Below are 15,323 nucleotides of genomic sequence, written 5' to 3' on the forward strand. Positions count from 1 at the left end.
GATGAGGTCAGACAGACAGGAGACTCTATGTGGCACTCACCCTCCAGGATGTGCATCCTGATCAGTTCAGATCGCTTCGGTCGAGTCTTGATCTTCCTCTTGAGATAGTCCTCAGTCTGGAGAAAGAAAAATTGAGACAATCACTCACTTTTTGGATTTATACTACCTAGTTATAATTTCCCCATAACTCATTCTCTCACCAACATTTCATCTGTCCATGACCTCTCAAGTTCAAACCCAGATTTCCTGTTTTGCAATCATCATCATCTGTGCTACATGACCATACCATTTAGAGCAGTGGTTACCAACTGCTTTTTTGGTGAGAATTACACCCTATTGCCCGGTCAGATAATCTCAACTACCCCTTCATATGTATGTATGTATATATATATGTATATACAGTGGGTACGGAAAGTATTCAGACCCCTTTAAATTTTTCACCCTTTGTTTCATTGCAGCCATTTGCTAAAATCGAAAAAGTTCATTTTTTTTCGCATTAATGTACACTCAGCAACCCATCTTGACAGAAAAAAACAGAAATGTAGAAATTTTTGCAAATTTATTAAAAAAGAAAAACTGAAATATCACAAGTATTCAGACCCTTTGCTCAGTATTGAGTAGAAGCACCCTTTTGACCTAGTACAGCCATGAGTCTTCTTGGGAATGATGCAACAAGTTTCTCACACCTGGATTTGGGGATCCTCTGCCATTCTTCCTTGCAGATCCTCTCCAGTTCTGTCAGGTTGGATGGTGAACGTTGGTAGACATTTTCAGGTCTCTCCAGAGATGCTCAATTGGGTTTAGGTCAGGGCTCTGGCTGGGCCAGTCAAGAATGGTCACAGACTTGTTCCGAAGCCACTCCTTTGTTATTTTAGCTGTGTGCTTCGGGTCATTGTCTTGTTGGAAGGTGAACCTTCGGCCCAGTCTGAGGTCCTGAGCACTCTGGAGGAGGTTTTCTTCCAGGATATCTCTGTACTTGGCCGCATTCATCTTTCCTTCAATTGCAACCAGTCGTCCTGTCCCTGCAGCTGAAAAACACCCCCATAGCATGATGCTGCCACCACCATGTTTCACTGTTGGGATTGTATTGGGCAGGTGATGAGCAGTGCCTGGTTTTCTCCACACATACCGCTTAGAATTAACGCCAAAAAGCCAATCTTGGTCTCATCAGACCAGAGAATCTTATTTCTCATAGTTTGGGAGTCCTCCATGTGTTTTTTGGCAAACTCTATGCGGGCTTTCATATGTCTTGCACTGAGGAGAGGCTTCCGTCGGGCCACTCTGCCATAAAGCCCCGACTGGTGGAGGGCTGCAGTGATAGTTGACTTTGTGGAACTTTCTCCCATCTCCCTACTGCATCTCTGGAGCTCAGCCACAGTGATCTTTGGGTTCTTCTTTACCTCTCTCACCAAGGCTCTTCTCCCACGATTGCTCAGTTTGGCTGGACGGCCAGGTCTAGGAAGAGTTCTGGTCATCCCATACTTCTTCCATTTAAGGATTATGGAGGCCACTGTGCTCTTAGGAACCTTGAGTGCTGCAGAAATTCTTTTGTAACCTTGGCCAGATCTGTGCCTTGCCACAATTCTGTCTCTGAGCTCCTTGGGCAGTTCCTTCGACCTCATGATTCTCATTTGTTCTGACATGCACTGTGAGCTGTAAGGTCTTATATAGACAGGTCTGTGCCTTTCCTAATCAAGTCCAATCAGTTTAATTAAACACAGCTGGACTCCAATGAAGGAGTAGAACCATCTCAAGGAGGATCAGAAGAAATGGACAGCATGTGAGTTAAATATGAGTGTCACAGCAAAGGGTCTGAATACTTATGACCATGTGATATTTCAGTTTTTCTTTTTTAATAAATTTGCAAAAATTTCTACATTTCTGTTTTTTTCTGTCAAGATGGGTTGCTGAGTGTACATTAATGCGAAAAAAAAATGAACTTTTTCGATTTTAGCAAATGGCTGCAATGAAACAAAGAGTGAAAAATTTAAAGGGGTCTGAATACTTTCCGTACCCACTGTATATATATATGCTGCTTTCTCAATCATGATGTCATATTACAAAGCCCAGAGAAGGAATTTCTGCTTGAAACAGAACAGTTTTGTGTCCACTGATCAATTCGAGGTTGGCATACTCACTCGAGCTCGTTCCAAACTCCGTCTTTGTTCGTGGAAGGCAGTTGAACTTTTCAGGGCTTTAAGAATAAAGAGTGAGATCAGAGCAAAAGAAGGGAGAAAGAAAAAAAAAAGAGAGAGAAAAGGCACATTAACATGGCAGTGTATACATTCACGCCTCTGAGGGGAAATGGAAAGCCAAATGGCTTTGAATGATTCTTTCCTTCTACAGTTCAGCTCCAGTTCAGTTTGAATAGGTTAACTGATGGTGACTGATATTGCTCTTACATTGCCAAAGCTTTTCCTTTGTAACAGTTTGAGTGCCATGCCAGCGTAGTAAATGTCTGCTCTTGCTTTACAGACTCACATATATATATATATATATATATATATATATATATATATATATATATATATATATATATATATATTCCATGACAGAACAAAATGCATAATAGCCTGGGCAGTCAGGTAAAGGGAGACGTGTAATGGGATGGACTCTGAGGGTTCCAGTCCAACGAGTCACTTTACAGCAGTGAAATTTATGGAATCTGTTCAGCATTCCCAAATGACTCAAGCAAGACTAGCTGCAGGCCTATGATTATGCAAATACCCAGGGATTAGTGGTGCTAGACACCTAAAAGCCTTAAGGGTTGTGATGACACCAAAATGCTGAGTTAAATGCAGCATATCAGTACAGGCTTTATGATTTAACTTCTAAAACAAGAATCTAAACCTCAAACTATTAAATAATCTCATATTGCAAGTAAGAAGATACATGCAAGCAGGATATTGAGTAGCAATATACACAACTTCAGCATGATGGGTATCAATTCAAGGCCAGAGTCCATCTCAAAAACATGCATTTTATTAACACTATTCAAATTTGATTTGCTCAATGGCACCTAAAATATTCAGGAACTGTACACTACAGAGTTGTAAATTGAACGTTTTATACCTGGAATATGTTTGTTTGTTGACCAAGCCCCTATGAATGAGGAGGAGGCTGTAAGAAGAAGAAACGCTATGTAAAAGGTATGTCAAGGACATGCAGACAACTAATTTATTTTCAAACATGCAAGTTCACCAACACGCCAAGGCAGCAATGCTAGCACTGCTTGAATCACAGGTGCTGTGAGCCAAAAGGCACGTCTCTAGCCCCGGATATTGACAGTATTTGTTAAATTTGCAAAACAGAAAGCAAGGTAGCACGAGATTGGTCTGGTACACAGTGGCTGATTCAAGATATCTCGCAAAGGAGATGGTTTCACACAGTTGAGAAAGAAGCTATCAAAGAAATTCTGGCCAAATCTAACATGGAATCACGTCCATAATGTGAACTACTCTGATGTAGCGCAGTGTTTTGGTGAGCAGGCATATGGAAAAGAGGGATTCAGGGTGTCATGTCCATTTAAAAGAAATGGCAAACTAGTTTGCAATTAAGGATTCACTCACTTGTCACTCGTGCTGTTTAGCGGAGATCAGCGGGTGGACATTCTACTCCACCAGAAACATCTCTAAATGCACTACGAGGCGCAGATTCTATAGACTGTCTTGATAACATCTTAATTCTGATAGTTAGTTAGTTAAAACCGCCAAATGTCAACGTAGGAAAAAATCTTTGATCAGCACTTAAATCATCAATATTAAACTGAACGCAAATCGGCACAATCCTACTAAACATCTCAAAGTGGTAAGAAATGTCTTCAGTTGCCTCGCTTTTGTTCTTGCTCTGAAGGCCATCCAAGCCTCTGACAGACCAAATCAATCTTCATCTCAAAACACTGCAGTACAATGTACCAAATAGCACTTGTGAAGCTTGCTATACAATGGATGTAGCTATAACTTCTATGTCCAAGCCTTTTTGCATATCATGTTTAATGTGTGCAGATAAAATGATAGTGAAAAGAGCCAGACAACTAAAACAAACTTACTTTCTCAGAGTGCAAGACAAACACCCTGCATGATGAACACGCTGCTGTGCACAGTGAAATGTTTTTTGCCGTTTTTGCTGTCCGACGGCATATTGTGATTGAAACAAACCAATGACTGAGAGGTTAATGGGGGCGTCCACATCCATAATGGGTGGGCAGTGTATGATTTGTAGCCTTTTGTATCACAGTTCTACAACTCTAGGACAAAACTGTTGCCTGGTTTGTATCTCAAACATGCAGACAAGTCAACAAAGATGGTTTTTAATGGCCAAACAGTGGTGTATTTGTGACTGGCAAACTCAGTTCATTTAAACTCCAATGTGATGGAGCTAACACAATAGAAAATGTGTTGCTGTCCTCATACTTTCTGACTGCACTGTACACACACACACACACACACACACACACACACACACACACACACACACACACACACACACACACACACACACACACACACACACACACACACACACACACACACACACACACACACACACACACACACACACACACACACACACACACACACAAGCAGTGTGACTAAATTAGCGACCCTGGGCGAGACTGCTGGTACCTGCTCAAGCCTGAGTTCACGTCGCTGAGCATTGTCACACTGCTGGTACACACTCACTCTCCCACACCCTGGGGACATCGACCCTCTTAGACCTCTCACCCATCCACAAGGGAGGATCGAGCCTGCCTGTCAGTCCGTTACACGGGAAACGAGTTGTGGGATGGTAGAGAACGACGGATGGATGAGCACAAAATGAGGTCTTGGGAGGAATGAAAGCGATCAAAATAGATAGGAAGAGGATGGAGCATCAGAAAACCGAATATGGGGAAGACAGGGGAGAGGAGATAAATGAAGAGAGGCAGCTGGAAGAAAAATGGAACAACAGACCGAAGGGCAAAAGACCCCATTATGAGCATGAGTGGCTGCATCATGGCTTCTTGCCACCCTGCAAAAGCTAACCAGGTCTTTAAACTTTGAGAATATGGAGCAGCATCACGTCCTCTGGCGGTGGCTGTGTTTGGATGTTCAGTCCGCTGCCAACCAGGGCTTTGCTTTTTCTAATGTGTTAACCGACTGGCTTGTTGCTCAAGAAACTCCCCTCTGTATATTACTTAAACAGTGTGTCGTAATTTTCAACCTCATAAAATAGCCCTAATAGCCACAAACCTACTTAAATTTCACTGCTGTCTTAAGCAAACATGTCAAGTTTGTTGCGGTCAGTACATATACAGACCACAGATATAGTCATCTAAGACAATGGAACTTTGCTCCATCTCCACCAGTAAGTGCAAATCCAATATTCTGCTTTTTTATTGCTCTTGCTAACAGATATTTGGAAAAGGGCTTTACCAGAGCATTATGTTTAGCCGAGAAACATTTTTTTACACATCTTAGAAGTGTAAAATGAACATGCTAGGCAGGGTTTCATACTGTGGGCCTTAATATAGCACCGAGTCAAATGATTGCACCCTATCACACACCGGAGCTAATAGAAGACAAAATAAGTTGTCTATACAAAAGCAGGCATTAGAAAGATTATTCTTTAATGTATGGTAGAAGGCAGAATAGAAAGACAGTGAGTGATAAAGAGACATACAAGATCAGAGAGGGTGGAAAGCGGATGAAGGCAGAGACAGACGCAACCACCTCCATTGTTTGAAAAGGTCAAGTGGATATTTATCAGACCATCGACCCAATGCAAGAGAAAGTATTGACGTCATTACCAAAAACTATGAATAAATACGTTCATCAAAGTACTTTTTTTTCCATGACTAAGATGAGCTCATAATTACTTTTTTTGACTATATCAAAACTCGATGTTGACGAAAAAATCCCATAGTCTCTTTATTCCAAAAAAAGGGAGACAACATATTATAGATTGGCTTTCATTGAAAATGACTCAGTCTGTTGTGCTTGTTGAAGTGTGAATGCAGCAAGACTGCGTCCAAAATTGAACCTATGCACTACATACTCAATAAGTGTACTATCGTTCAACATCAACATACTTGTGTATTAACAATAGTATTTATCTATTTTGACGCACTGAACTCTATTATCACGACACTTCCTCGATGCCAGTTGGAGACGGGTAACTATGGCAACCTGTGCCAACATCAAAATCTGAAGTAATTATAAAAATATAGTATGCCTAGCAAAGTGGATACAGGAAATAATACAAACAAACAATGCAGATGTGAAAGCAGTACAGATGTTGTGTTCCAGTTGTGATCACTGCCGTGTTACTGTAAGTATTGTCTGTCTTCCAACTGCCTTCTGTTTCCATGAGAGACTATGGGGACAATGATGATGAAGGTCATGTGACACGAGAAGGTAGCCTAAATGTCAGTGGCTAATGGTTCTGCTGTGTCCTCACTCTGACATTAACCACATTAACAACCGTACCTGAACTTTAACCATTTCTAAACGTAGTCAGGCGGCATACCAACCTGTGGTCAACGACAACACCACAACATTATCCTCCTGTCTCCATATAAGAATCTCTGCTCAGTTCACAAATGATAGCAGCAGGGCTTGTTGGGACATAATTTAATTTCCCTAACCATTGAAGGAGACAAAACAAGCACCTAATCAAGCAACAAGCCCTTGGTTAAGGAGCGTAGAGAGGCTAATTGGATGAGACCATGTGAACTAAACATTTTGATCTGCGTCCCAGTCGGTTTCTACAGAGAAACACAAGTGAAGACAGACAAGAGCTGTCTCCTCCTGTCACACTTGGCCTGATCACAGCTAGACTGTCTGTCCCTTTCTCTCTCTCTTAGACCCGCATGTACAGTTTATGCTTAATACTCACAGACAATTAAGAAACTCAACAGTTTGTCCCCTCATTGTTAACAATGGCAAATTTCATTGTTAACAATGGCAAATTTCTACCGGCATCTTTTCATTTTAAAGTAGCGCTTTACCAGATTAGGTCTGAGTCCTGCTCATTATTAAGGCTGTCTGTCCACAAAGATAAGAACTGCTTATTGTATTGTCGGCTCTATATAGTCAAAGGGAAGTAGTGTTTTCATGAAGCAGAACAGAATATATTCTTGCAGCAGCAAGGTGGATGCACAAAAATAGGAAATACTAACAGAGCGCAACACACTTCCTTTGTGAAAACGTGTGAGTTTACGATGAGACTGTCACAACTGTCACAGTCGGAAGATGAATATTTTTTATATTTTTGTAAATATGATGCACTAGTATGCTTTAAACTAAATGAGATTATATTAGGCAGGCCACTTAGGTTATCCTCTCATAACGAAATGTATGTTCCTAATAATTATTAACATCAGAACAGGATGTTCTTCTTGTGGTTTTTGATGATAATGACAGTTTTCTTAACACTGCAGAAGCATATTATATTGAATGGATGTGAAAGAAGAGCCAAAAGCATATAATCAGCACTAACAGGCAAAAGCACCCAAACATTTAGAGTTTGTTGGTGTACGGGGAAATCTCTCAATCAGATAAGAGAGCGGTAAACGGATGTTCTTGATGACGCTTGATGTATGACCTTGATTCACCTTTCTTTGAAGACTGAAACTGTTGTCTGTTGGGAGACGATGGCACCGTCCTGACCACAATACAAATCACTTCAGAGAACTGCCGTGTGGCAAATAATGAGGTTTATGTTAAAGCCGCTCAGCAGATTCTCACAGGCAGTGAGCGGATGAAAAACAAAATCAACTTTATGAAACGGATAGACACTCAATTGAAAGTTATAATAGAAACAAATGCAGTTTAATACAACAGCCAGGTAATACATTCAACCTTCAGTAAGAGTACATTTTCGGTTTTGTTGAAGCTGTTTATACTGATTTGACTTATTGTAATTTTGGAGAATTGTATTTCATTATACTGAGAAAAGCTCCTAATAATAAGCCTACCTGACTAGGTGTATCTAAATAATAAGGGTGGAAGTGGAAATGGTTAGTTGAACTTAAAAAACTGAGCCATGCAGTATATTGTGTTATGTTTTCAAAGTCGTACGCTTTGTTTTAAGTGTTTTGAGTACAACTTGTGTACCCAAAGTGGTGGAGTGTTATTTTCCATTTTGTTGCCACATTTGTTCTATATACTACTTGTTTTATGTTACATATTCCTCTATTGCTTTTGTTTTGATGTCCATTCTGGACAATTAAGTTAAATTCTATATCATTTTAATCAATTTCCTTTATCAACAGAAAATGTATTTGTAACGTTTGCAATAATTGCAATTTTTTATTTGAGGATTTGATGTTTGCTGATGGTTTGCTTTGTTATTATAAGTTGGCTAGACTTGAGGATTAGACTGTTGGTTGAATAAAAAAAAGCTACATGTCTGCATTAACAGTGGGAAATTACAGGCATTCGATTTTTACCTATTAGTGACTTATTATTGACAAAATGGTTAATCGAACTAATAGCTATGAAAGCTTTATTATATAATTTGAAACAAATGTGCTGAATAATTCAATAATATTCTTTCCACACAGTGTTTAACCCTGGGGCTGCATGATTCAATAAATTAGGTAAAACAATTAGTAAACCACTTTAACCATAAACTACATATTCCAGTCACAGTTATGGTAATGTTTACTGACAACTTATATCGTTAGTTCTATCTTCTGTCCATTATCACTTCATTATCACACTGATAAAGAACATTTTACATGACTCATAAATGAATGGTTGGGGTTCACTTAGTAACTAACTAACTAACTAACTAACTAACTAACTAACTAACTAACTAACTAACCAGAAAAGTGATTTTAAAAGGTTGCATCAGCAATGTGTTAAATAATCATAACAGGCCAGCACTGTGATCAAACAATATTCTGAAACAATGACTTTTCCAGCACATGGAACAACATTTTTTCTCTAAAACACTTTGTTCTACTTTACTTACGCGCCATGATCCCCTGGTTGACCAGCTCTTCTCTGGACCTTCTCTGCTGTAACTTCAGCTGGAGAACTGAAGAAAAAGAAACAAAAGTCACTTCAGAATAAGTAGAGACCAGGGTCAAACACACCATACATCATTTCTAGCTCAGTTCCCAGCCACAGAAAGCCACAAAGGTAGCAACATTACTCACAACCTCGGTGCAAGTGTAAAAAAACATTAAAGAAGGCTTTCTGTCCATGAATGTTAGTAATAATTGTGACATCTAAAGCTCTCTGAAGAGGTTCTATCTACCCTGTTAGCTGCTGATGAGCAGAATTAGTTCTCTATGGTTGTAAGACAACCAAAGGTTATGTGATACACTACAGGGGAAAGGGAAACACACAAACACACTAAGAAACCGCAGCGCAGACGCACCAACAGTTTCCTGTCTCAAGTACTTCATTAAATAGCAGCACACACACACGTTACTGCTGCATGTGTCACATCTCATCACCAGAGGACTGTGTGACCAAGATCGATAAAGGAAAGAGATCTGCATGCACAAGTTTTATGTAAACTTCATCATTCAGATGTTTATAATTTTCAAATATTTCCCATACATGTGTGATTCAGGTGTATGGAGGCTCAGATACCGATACAGAACTACCATTAAAACTCCTCTAGCAATCTGGCATTTGCATTTTGGGGTCATGGGCTCCACGTTCACACGCTAAGAGAAGCTATCAAACTCGTTCTGACTCACCACGTTCTGAGCCAACCTTGCACGTTCTCAGGCGAAAAATATAAAATCAGCAAAAAGTTTGAGGAGCGAACTTCCCGAATGAAAATGATCAGGAAATGATCTTCTGCAGATCAGCAGCTGCTGCATATCTGGGTAATTAAATCAGCATTAAAGTGTATAAAAAAAAAGTATTATGGAAACATTTTGTGGTAGAGGCCTCTTCTAGCCCACACCCTGACCATCTGCTGCTATAGTATTAGCTCACACCTTTGCAGTGCAGAGCTGTGGCTTAGGTGTTGCAAAGTGGCTTATATGTTGAGGCAACTACCAGTAATAAGATAGTACTTAGAAGTAATGGCCTTGCCTACAGTGTAAACTGCTTGTTGTTAATATAATTCAGTTGCATACCAGATCTTAATTTCCTAAACATGTACACCTATGTGTTAAAGTCTCTCCTCTTTTGTCAGGAACATTCTGTTTTTACAGTAAGTCTCACATGGTGTGAACACAAAACCCTTGTTGCTGCGTCATTCTGTCTGATCAGAGCTGATGTGAAAGGACAAATCCATAAAGTCCAAAATATACTGCCGACACTTCTGGACTGAAGCCAATCACCCCAATGACATTCAAACTGTGGCTCAACTTTCATCAGCACAGCGTTTCATACAACACGGGCTGAGACCCCCACATGGGGCCACTTGATCAGCAGTCAGGTTAAGTTCATAAAACCAGCAAACAAATATTTCATATGATTTGTACAGGAAACGCATCTAAAAAGGAAGATCGCAGGCCAGAAATGTGCCTCAGTACATTTAGCAAGTAACTCTGCAAACTGCTGTAATTATTTTATGAGTTGGCACAAGAACTTTATTCAAGTGCAACTAAGAGGACATATGAACTCCACTTTTATAAGACAACGTATAAAACATATACATAGTACCATTAATAAATAAAATATTTGTAAGCAGTGCTTCACTGTGATATAATGTGCTGTTCTAAACTCCTTTTTGGCCACGTGTGAGCACCATTCATTTTAATTTGGAGTCTTGTTTCTGTCCAACATTCACTCCCCCTTTTAGCTCTGTTTTGGTCCCTACCAACTCCTGAGGGAAAAGTCTGGCTTTAAGGCTGCTAAATGCAGCTCTGTGTATGGTGTTCAGTTGCTGCTTTTAATTACTGTTTGGTGCTGGAGGTGAAGCGTACAATGGGTTTTTCCGCTGATAAGGGGCTTTTTTGAAGACAACAGCTGCATGTTGCGGCCAAAAACATAAGAAGCTGTTGGAGTGAACCAAAACAGTAATGTTTAGAGCCGGAAAACCAAAACAATTACCTGAAAAATGATTTAAAGCTCTGTAGCACTGAGGGGAACTGAAGAGTCGTGTTATAATTCTGTGTTCGTCAGTCTTTCTCTTGCACCTTAAATTTACTCCATTCCTCTTTCCATCTCTACACAAACAGACATTAACCCTCATACCTTAAAACATGACTTTCTTCTTTTCTGTTGGCCTCATGAATTCCCCTTAAATCTCAGATGCTCAAACAACTGCAACGAGAGTGCTTATCTTTTTCATGCATCTGCCCCTCTTATTCCTCTATTTCAGTTATCTCAAGTTCACATAGCTGTAAGCTCCAAAGGCTTCATTCTATGTTCGGTTCCTTTGGTAAAAAGGGACGTAGGCTCTGTTACTGTGGCTTATTGCAGGTAGAATCTGTGTGTTCTGCAGTAGCCTGAGATAGAGAATAAAAACGTTAATCTTTATTTGATTTCTGTGACGAGCACGTGGCTGATGCAGGATGGTGCAGTTTCTCACCTTGGCAGTGGAGAAGATTTAACTGGTTCCTGTAGGCAAACAAGGCCAGACTAACAAGATAAACACTAATAACACGCGTACAAAACACGTGCGAGCATACACAGATCTGCATATTAAATGTGCAGAAATAAACACACATCTTAATACCTCAGCTTACCGGCAGCATAGTGTGTATATACACACACACACACTATCATGAAACGAGCCTACGCACGGACAAACACACACACGCAGACACACAAAAGACTTGTTTTCGAGGCAGATGATTTGTGCCAGGAGGTGACAGGCAAGTGATGCAATGTGCTGATACAGAATCTATTCTGGGAAAGTGTGCTCATTGCTCAAATGCCACCACATAACAGTGAGTGTACTCTCAGTCAACAACAGTTTAATGCAGACAAGATCAATTCTTATTATCACACATCAGGGCCAATGTCAACTCTGAATTAAATATTACATTTACATTTAATAATAATACCTGAATACCAACGCTCATTTGTCATTTGTGAGATTTCAAAGCAAGTTGAAACAGGGATCCTCCAAATGATCTTTGGTCAAACTGCAGCTGCTTTTCCCGAAACCAAAAAATTGAACTTATTTAGTATAACCACTTTCTAATTATGAGAAGATTGCAGACTACTACAAGGATCAGTGTCATCTTTCAAAACAGTACTTCATATGGATTTTAAGCACATTTCTACCGACCAGAGTTTGTTAAATCTCTTCTGACCCATGTGGATTTGTTGTCTGTTAGTTTAATTTGCCCCCTATTAACAGCATTATTGAGTGCTGTACAAGTGAAATGTACTTCCTCATCTGCCCGTTTCTGTTCTGAAATTATTGTGTTTCTGTCAACTCTTCTTCATACTACCAAACAGCACTTCCTGTACTTCGTTCACTCTGTTTTTATCTCTAACCTGTGGTCCTCCTCTCTCTCTCTCTCGCACTCAGTTTTCTATTTGTGTCTTTGTTGTAACCGCTTGGAACCCAATCTCTGCGGACGGCCAGCTGAATTAGAAGGACTGCACTGTAAATTGCACACACACACACACACACACACACACACACACACACACACACACACACACACACACACACACACACACACACACACACACACACACACACACACACACACACACACACACACACACACACACACACACACACACACACACACACACACAGAGAGAGAGAGAGTTCAGAGGAGCGTGATTGTAATAACAGAAAGTCTCATCTTAACTTTTGTCAATTTATCTCATCATTCCCACTAATTGTAATGCTGCCACATGTCTCTGATTAAAAATATGCCTTGCCAGAGTGAACATGCACCTTTTTCATTATAATGTCAGTTAAAGAATATATATAATACCCTTAAATCATATTTTTAGGGGTTGGCTCAATCCATGTCATTACACTTTAGAAGAGTTTGTCCTTTCCTAAATCGGTCCAAACTGCCCTCAGTCCAGCTACATAGGTCCGAGGCCCATGCCGCTACAGTCAACAGGTTGCTGAGTTCATGTGCTCCAGGCAGAGTGTGCTGTGCCCAGGCTGGCTGAGCCCCAACTGTAACCCGGCCACTTAACACCTGAGCCCAGAAAATAAACCTGGATGACACTCAGAGGAAGGCCTGTACACTTCTGTAATGTGCTGGGTTTTTTTTTTTAAATTGACAGTAACCTGCAAATATCGCTCGATTGGATATTTTGGCGAATTACCACACTGAACTGCCGCAAAAGCATTCACACAACAAGCTACGTACATTTTCAAAACACACTCGGTTGGAAGTTTGTCTTTACAAAGCACGACACACAACAGGTCTCCCACCTTGTCTGAGACTCTGACACGCCTGGCGCTCTAACTCAAACCGTAGGGCTCTCTCATCCAGGTCCCTACTGATTGGCGGAGGCCTGAGCGGTGCAGGGTCGATGCGGACACAAGGCAGGTGTTCCAGCATGGTGATCAAATTGGGAGATTACTCTGAATGACACTTGGGCGCAAAAAGAAAAACAAGAAGCAGGAAGTGGGCTACAGCTGAATCCAGGAGTTGGATTTATGCAGCTGTAACAAGTCTGTACATCCGCAAAACAGAACAAGGTAATCCTCTTGGCGATTGTGAAGCTGCTATGAAGGAAGATTCTTGAAAGCAAAGTAACATGTTATGAAAAAAAGGATTGTGCAAAGTTTCGGAAATCACAGATTATCAAAAGGGATTTCTCCTCCTCATCAAAATGTGTGTCCTCTACAACAAAGTCCTCCTAAAATGTATTGTGGTGTTTAAATAAAAATAAAAAAGCATTAATAAATACAAAGCTAAGGTATCGGAGCTGCTGCACAGCTTGAGAAGAGCCTCTGCTGTGTTTGCTGCAGCTACAGGACTGAGTAAGATGTGTGTGTGTGTGTGTGTGTGTCAAATGTCAGTGAATCAGTGATCAAGCAGTCTGTCCCAGCTGCTGCTGTACTCAGTCATTCAGCAGCTGACGGACAGAGACAGGCGCACACACACACACACACACACACACACACACACACACACACACACACACACACACACACACACACACACACACACACACACACACACACACACACACACACACACACACACACACACACACACACACACACACACACACACACACGTTTTGAGCGGAGTCCCTTTCCTCCTCGCTAAATTCCTCTCACTTAGCACTTGTTCATCTGAGCTCAGTGTGGTGTCGTTATGCACCTGTGTGAGCACTTCTCTGGCATCGTGCGTTCAGGCCTAAAATCATTACACACACACACACACAAACAACACCTGCTTCCACTCTGCATGTGTTTTTTCTGTCTGCGATCTACTCGATCTTTTGTCTGCCCACCTGCCTGACTTTTGTGTTTTACCGTTTCCTTCCAACCATGTTTGAAGGACTAAAAGCTCAAACTCAGCAACTTTTCAAGTACAGCGCCAAAGATCGCCAGGCCATCTAAAAATGCTGATTACCACGGCAACAATCAACAGTGACACAACAGGTTGTCTAAACTTAGAAGAACCAAAAAATAAGGAGCATTACAGATGGTGGAAGTACAGCAACCGCTTTAAATCCCACTCTTACATAGCAGTTATGCTCTTAACATTGTGAGTAAAATGTAACATAACATAGGCCAACAGGCTAAGTAGCCAAAGTCAGTAGCAGCTTAAATTTGTCCCAGATATTCATACTCTATAACAAAAGGAAGAAACATATAATCAATATCTTCATTTTCTAAAATGGAAAATTAAAAACTCCCTCCCAATAACCTATAACTTTCTCTCGTCCATAGCTTTTTAAAAAGACATTGTGCCTGTTGATGAGAGTCAGCAAATCAGAAAGAGTGAGTACAAACAGTCAAATGAGCAAACACGGCCCCCAGGAATGTAAAGTACTCTGTAAAACAGATCATATTTTATTATATATTATGAATTATAAAGAAATTCAGTTCAATATAAAAGGTCTTATCCCTTGTTGAAAAACGTTTACTGAGAAAGCCTTTTCTTTGAAGCCAGTTACTGACTAAATGTATATCTGCATCCATAGTCAGACTACCAGCTGATCTGTTCTCTTTCAGCTGGTCAATAAAGTGTGTAACCTGCCTGCATGCCTTTATCTCTCCTTTGCAGCTTCCCCTCTCCCTGCCTGCTTGTCAGAATAAAACACCTGTTCTCATCCACTGACAGTTTCATTCATCACCATTATTAAGGCTCTGTCAGATAATGTGACATGACATTAAAAAGGTGAAAGGGGGCCCCGTTCAAGGTGGAAAAAATGAAGCCCTCCCTTCTCATCTGTCGGTTAGCATTACAATGAACCGAAGGT

General features: G+C 40.5%; 1 protein-coding gene across 6 annotated transcripts in view; it reads right to left on the reverse strand.

Annotated features, from left to right (window-relative positions):
- The window catches only part of LOC129097927 (myocardin-related transcription factor A-like), a 37,315-nt gene that overhangs the window by 12,898 nt on the left and 9,094 nt on the right, over window positions 1-15,323 (reverse strand). For 4 of the 6 annotated variants that reach the window (XM_054606824.1, XM_054606826.1, XM_054606825.1 and 1 more), the window contains exons 4-7: window positions 8,959-9,024; window positions 3,073-3,120; window positions 2,139-2,194; window positions 41-116 (exon numbers count right to left, since the gene is read on the reverse strand). In XM_054606824.1, the coding sequence (XP_054462799.1) occupies window positions 41-116; window positions 2,139-2,194; window positions 3,073-3,120; window positions 8,959-9,024 (246 nt within the window). Of the gene's footprint in view, window positions 1-40; window positions 117-2,138; window positions 2,195-3,072; window positions 3,121-8,958; window positions 9,025-9,246; window positions 9,294-15,323 lie in introns of those variants that run through there. The other 2 variants (XM_054606827.1, XM_054606828.1) reach the window with 2 other exon arrangements.

This window comes from Anoplopoma fimbria, chromosome 11 (genome assembly GCF_027596085.1).
Source record: "Anoplopoma fimbria isolate UVic2021 breed Golden Eagle Sablefish chromosome 11, Afim_UVic_2022, whole genome shotgun sequence".
NCBI classification, from domain to species: Eukaryota; Metazoa; Chordata; class Actinopteri; order Perciformes; family Anoplopomatidae; genus Anoplopoma; species Anoplopoma fimbria.